Source organism: Arachis hypogaea, chromosome 4 (genome assembly GCF_003086295.3).
Source record: "Arachis hypogaea cultivar Tifrunner chromosome 4, arahy.Tifrunner.gnm2.J5K5, whole genome shotgun sequence".
Classification (NCBI taxonomy): domain Eukaryota; kingdom Viridiplantae; phylum Streptophyta; class Magnoliopsida; order Fabales; family Fabaceae; genus Arachis; species Arachis hypogaea.
The window spans coordinates 94,315,201-94,321,584 of record NC_092039.1 but is presented as its reverse complement, the minus strand read 5'-3'; the positions used below and the strand labels follow the sequence as shown (position 1 = coordinate 94,321,584).

The following is a 6,384-nucleotide window of genomic DNA, read 5'->3' as shown; positions in this document are numbered from 1 at the left end:
TATTGAACAATAAATTATCTAATACGAAAAGTGTAATAATATAATTTTTTGATTTTAAGATAAAATGATAAATAAAATTTTTACCGGCTTTCAATTTCAAAGAGGCACCAAAAATTTTATTTATTTTTTTATTTTTAAATTTTTTTATTATGTGATTAAAATTATAAAATATAATTTTTTAGTAATTTTTGTTAATTACAAAAAAAGTATATATTAGTTAATTAGATAATTAGATTATCCTAACTTAGATTAAATTAAGAGTTAATATAATTTCAATTAATTATTAAATATATGATATATCATAAGGAGATAACATACCTTTTATTCTAAGAGAGTTGGATTCAATTGATTATTGGAAGGTTTCTGAAGTTACAACTTGCTCACGTAACCGCTATCCTATAGAGTATGATTTGATCATTTGGCGACTTAGGGCCATATATGGAGCTATCAACCTCGCTGAGTTGAACCGTCGAGTAACCTTTGTTTGGTCTCTTCCAGAACAATATCCAACTTAGTTCTCTAGCCATACAAAAATTCCAAAAATATTTGGAAAAGGTCTTATTAATTGATCCTTTCAATTGTTAGAGAAGAATTTCCTAGTGATTCCCCCAGCTTTTAAGTCTACGAATAAGTTAAAAATGTATAGTCTATAGTGTAATAAGATGATTCATTTTATAATTAACGTAAAAGTAAGATTTACTTAATCTCATAATATTGAGGTAATAAATATTTAAATAATTATACATTTATAAGTGCATACAAAACTTACCACGAATTTTGGATTTTCTGACCTTGTTTATATGTATCGACCACATCCATGCATATTGTTCATCAGCATCTGAGTGTTAATTAAAAAATTCACCCCCCATAGCCAGTAATGTTGCCATTCTTCCCAAGGCTTAATCCCATGAAGCTCTTAGCAATGTGTTGCCTTCTTTTAATGAGTGTTACAACTTCCATGACTACCACTTCAGTTGCTATTCAAGGCAACGAAGAAGCGTATGCTTTGCTGGACTGGAAAGCCAGCTTTGAGAAGCAAAGCCAGGCTTTGCTCTCTTCTTGGAATGGTAGCGACCCCTGCCATTGGGTGGGAATAGCATGTGACCACTCCAAATCTGTGTCCTCGCTAAACTTTACCAACTTTGGCCTAAGAGGTACGCTTCAAACTCTCAATTTCTCGTCACTTCCCAGCATCCATACAATAGTCATGAGGAACAACTCTTTTTATGGAACCATTCCCAAACAAATTGGTGCATTATCCAATCTGGACACTCTTGATGTCCACTCCAATCAGTTCTCTGGTTTCATTCCCAAACAAATTGGTAGTTTGTCTAAACTCACCGTTCTTGATTTGGGTGCCAACAATTTCTTGGGCAACATTCCCCAAGAAACTAAGCATTTGAGCAACTTGAAGTATTTGTCATTTGCATACAATAATAATTTAAGGGGATCCATTCCTGCCGAGATTGGGATGTTGAGGAATCTAACACAGCTGCATTTTGAACATTGCAATCTCACAGGTTCTATCCCTACTACAATAGGCAACTTAACTAATTTGTCTGTACTCAATTTGAATATCAACCATTTAGATGGTCCCATTCCTCGAGAAATAGGCAAGTTAGTTAATGTGAAGTTTCTATGGCTTCAAACCAATGAACTTTCTGGTTCCATCCCTCGAGAAATTGGTCTCATGACAAATCTCTATCAGCTTGATTTTTCTGACAATAATCTCTCTGGTTGTATTCCTTCTACAATTGGAAATTTAAGCAATTTGGTATATCTATACCTTTATATCAATTCTCTCTCTGGTGCGATTCCTGATGAAATTGGAAACCTTTATTCTCTTTCTACGATCCAATTGTCATCCAATAACCTTTCAGGGACAATTCCACCTTCCACAAGTAGCTTGGTCAATTTAAACTCTATTCTTCTTAGTGGGAATATGCTCTCAGGTCCAGTTTCATTGTCCATTGGGAATTTAGTCAAGTTAGAGATGCTCAACCTTGATAAAAATAATCTTTCTGGGCCAATCCCTTCCACTATCGGAAAATTGGTAAATTTGGTTCAACTTGACCTTTATCAAAATAATCTTTCTGGGCCAATCCCTTCCACTATCGGAAAATTGGTAAATTTGGTTCAACTTGACCTTGGTGATAATAATTTTTCTGGGCCAATCCCTTCCACTATCGGAAAATTAGCAAATTTGGTTCGACTTGGCCTTGATGAAAATATACTCTCTGGAACAATCCCTTCCTCCATTGGAAACTTGACAAAACTGTTGGAACTAGTGTTATTGTCGAATGAACTTAGTGGTGAAATTCCAATAGAGTATAACAAGCTCACAGAATTGGAAAATCTCCAATTGAGTAATAATCATTTCAATTGGCAGTTGCCTCACAACATCTGTACAAGTGGAAATTTGGCTAAACTTTCAGCCGCAAATAACTACTTCACAGGTGTAGTTCCAAGTAGCTTAAAGAATTGCTCCAGCCTTGTAAGATTAAGGCTTGACGGAAACCAGATAACCGGAAATATAACTGAATCTTTTGGTGTATATCCAAATTTGGTCTACATTGATTTGAGTGACAATAATTTTCATGGCCATCTTTCATCAAAGTGGGGGAAATGTTCCAACCTGACGTGCCTCAAGATCTCCAACAATAATCTGTCGGGTCATATACCAACGGAACTAAGTGAAGCAACCAACTTGCAAGAACTTGACTTGTCTTCAAATCATCTTACGGGAGCAATTCCAAAAGAGCTTGGAAAGTTGACTTTGCTGATACAACTCTTGTTAAGCAACAACAGTTTTTCCGGAAATGTTCCCATTCAGATTTCATCATTGCAACAACTTGAAACGTTGGATCTTGCCAGGAACAATTTCAGAGGCCTCATCACAAAAGAACTTAGCATGTTGCCTAAGTTGTCCAACTTGAGTCTGAGCCAAAACGAATTTAATGGAACTATTCCTCTCGAGCTTGGGAATCTAAGATCCCTTCATGACTTTGATCTTGGTGACAATCTTTTAGATGGAAGCATTCCAGCATCACTTGGCCACTTGATGTTCTTAGAAAATTTGAACCTCTCTCATAACAATCTTTCTGGTGTCATTCCCTCAAGTTTTGATGGGATGTTAAGTTTGACAACTGTGGATATATCATATAACCAATTAGAAGGCCCACTTCCAAATATTCCAGCCTTCATAAAAGCTCCATTTGAAGCATTGAGAGATAATAAAGGTTTGTGTGGTAATGTCACTGGTATTGAGCCTTGTCCAGCGTCATCAACTGGTGATTCTCATAATGACCATAAAGCTAAGAAAGTTGTTGTGCTCATATTGGTCCTTTCTTTGGCCATCATAATAGCACTCTTAGTATTATGGGTATCATGCCGTGTATACCAAGGAACAGGCCGAAAGGAAAGCAATGCTACAGAGACGCAAACTCAAAATTTATTTGCAATTTGGAGCTATGATGGCAAGATGGTGTATGAAGAGATTATTGAGGCCACAGAAGATTTTGACAACAAATATCTCATTGGAGTTGGAGGCTTTGGATCTGTCTACCGAGCTGAGTTGTCCACCGGTCAAGTTGTTGCCGTGAAAAAACTTCATTCAATACCAAATGAAGAAGTTCCCAATCTCAAAACTTTCCAGAGTGAGATTCAAGCCTTGACAGAAATCCGTCATCGCAACATTGTGAAGCTATATGGATTCTGTTCTCATTCTCGGCACTCCTTTTTGGTTTATGAGATTATAGAAAGAGGTAGCATTGACAAGATTCTAGCGAATGATGAAGAAGCGGTTGAGTTTGATTGGAATAGGAGGGTGAATGCTGTTAAAGGAGTAGCTAATGCTTTATGCTACATGCACCATGATTGTTCACCTCCTATAGTGCATAGAGATATATCAGCAAAAAATGTTCTTCTGGATTTGGAACATGAGGCTCATGTGTCAGATTTTGGAGCATCTAAACTTCTTAATCCAAATTCATCAAATTGGACCTCTTTTGCAGGGACCTTTGGTTATGCAGCTCCAGGTTTGTTTCCTTTATTATTGATAATGATGATTACATGATTTTTCATATGATGATACCTTGTAAATTAATTTGCTTCATCAGAACTTGCTTACACTATGGAGGTGAATGAAAAATGTGATGTGTATAGCTTCGGGATATTAGCTTTGGAAATAATGTTGGGGAAGCATCCTGGAGATGCTGCATCATCATCTATGGTGATGATACCATCTTCAGAGACAATGGAATATGCATCAACACTTGATAATAAGTTTTTCTTAAAGGATAAGTTGGATCATCGTCTTCCTTACCCTACAAATCCAATTGCAGTAGAGATTATGCAAATTGTGAAGATAGCAAGTGCCTGTTTGACAGAAAATCCACGTTCTCGTCCTACCATGGAACAAGTGGTGAAAGATCTTGTGGTGGCAAACGCTTCAGTTTCAACAATGCATTAATTTCTCAAAATCACACCATGATGAACTCCAATCAAAGGAGGGAGATACATATATACATAGTGTAATGTTTTTACTTATTACACAAAATTAGCCTACATCTTTGTTTGAGTTCTATATATGCATGTGCTTCAGTTGTTGTACGTGAGTTCTTTTAGGTGTATATATATGTGCAAGCCTTGATTACCCTTATGTAACAGGTCATATATGTTCTCTTCTTATATATGCTTCAATGTTTCTATCAAATAAATATTTAAATTTTAGAATATATATCTCTTTCTTTTATCAATATAATAATTCTTTATACTTCAATGTTTAATATTGTTATTATCATAGAGTTTTAAATTTTTAACTTTAATAAATTCAATTCAGGTTCACTAGAGAGACAACAAAAAATAGTTAACTACTTCAATTAATAGACAACTATTGAGTCACACTCAAACAAATTCACTCACTCACTATTTTTTTTGATTCCGCTAGGAAGACAATGGACTATTGGTACAATGTATACAACGAATGATCGAACTTTTAACCTTTCGGATCTAGCGCTCTAATATCATGTCATGATACCACTCATCCCAAAAGCTTCAGCTAATGAAAACAGATAACACTAATGATTATATCTTTAATACTCTATAAACCTCCATTGTACACATTGTATAAATATTTCATTAACTCCTCATACTTTTCCTTTTTAAAATTATCCTTTGATCTTTTTTTTTTTCTTTACTCTTAACACTACAATTTTATTCACCGCTACCAATCACCTATCACTAGCATCAGCCAACAATCCTAAATTATAAACCATAAATTATAAACGCCAAATATTAAATTTCAAATCTTAAATTTTAAATCCTAAATTCTGATATCTAAATTATAAATCTTAAATTTTATACTCAAAATTAATTTTGCTTTATATCACTTCTAAATATTTTTTTTACTTAAGTTTTGGATATTTTTAATATTTTTAGTTTTGAACCTTTTTTTAACGTTTATTTCCTTCTAATTGTTAATTGATATGCAAATTAGTTTGCTGAACTATTGTTGACTTTCTGTACTTTAATTTTTCAATTCCATAAATTAAACCATGAATGCTATACCTTTTATTGATTTTTTTTTTATTTTTGTCTTGGTATGTCTTTTTGTGATTACGTACGTGGGCATTTTTGTGTTTTGTGTGTTGGTTTACAAACTTGTTGCATGGTCCATAAGCGCAATTATAAATTATTGTTTTCTTTAATTTTTAAAGAAAACTTTGTTAACTTGGTTGGGCCGTTCTTGACGATGTTTACATCTGATGAGATAGAAGAATATTCAAGCAATGTATAAATGAAGGATGTTAGAATTGATCAAACCGAATAAATAGGTGCAAGTTATAACATCTAGATAGAGAAATATAATTTAAACTCTTAAGCTATATTTAATATATATTTATTATTATAAGAATATAAATACAGTGTTTTATGAATTTAGCTGAAATAATGTTAAAATGACTATGTATTAAATATTAATTACCTTCATATATAATGAACATTATATTCATCCAAATACTAATTTTTCTAAAAAATATTTAAAAAACACTGACTACTAGATCACATGAAAATATCTCCGTATAAAAAAGATATCCTCATATGAATTTAAAATGGTAATATATATTATATTATACAATTTATTTATCAAATTATCTATTAATTTTTAATTATTAGTTTTAGATGAAAATACGTTCGTATAATTAAGTAATAATTTTAAAACTTCGTGAAGGTATATCATTTGGCCTGATGAGAAGGTGACAGAAAATAAAGGCATTGCACACATTAAAGGCCGTAATAACAGCTGCGTAGCATCGATCCACCATTATTGATGTTGACAAAATATTAAGTGACGTCTAATATAAGCAGTGTGTTAATTCCATGAAA

The 6,384-nt window shown here is 33.2% G+C and overlaps 1 protein-coding gene across 1 annotated transcript; it reads left to right on the top strand.

Moving 5' to 3' along the window:
* Positions 1–589: 589 nt before the first annotated feature.
* On the top strand, positions 590–4,734 carry LOC112796986 (uncharacterized). The gene is made up of 2 exons (XM_025839697.3): positions 590–4,037; positions 4,119–4,734. The coding sequence occupies exons 1-2, from the start codon at positions 878–880 to the stop codon at positions 4,469–4,471; spliced, it is 3,513 nt and encodes a 1,170-aa protein (XP_025695482.1). The 5' UTR covers positions 590–877; the 3' UTR covers positions 4,472–4,734.
* The last annotated feature ends 1,650 nt before the right edge of the window (positions 4,735–6,384 follow it).

Excerpts from the sequence above, each read along its gene's own strand:
- LOC112796986 (XM_025839697.3), top strand. The coding sequence starts at position 878 with ATGTTGCCATTCTTCCCAAGGCTTAATCCCATGAAGCTCTTAGCAATG. Across the intron at positions 4,038-4,118 it reads CTTTGGTTATGCAGCTCCAG|AACTTGCTTACACTATGGAG; the intron begins GTTTGTTTCCTT and ends TTGCTTCATCAG.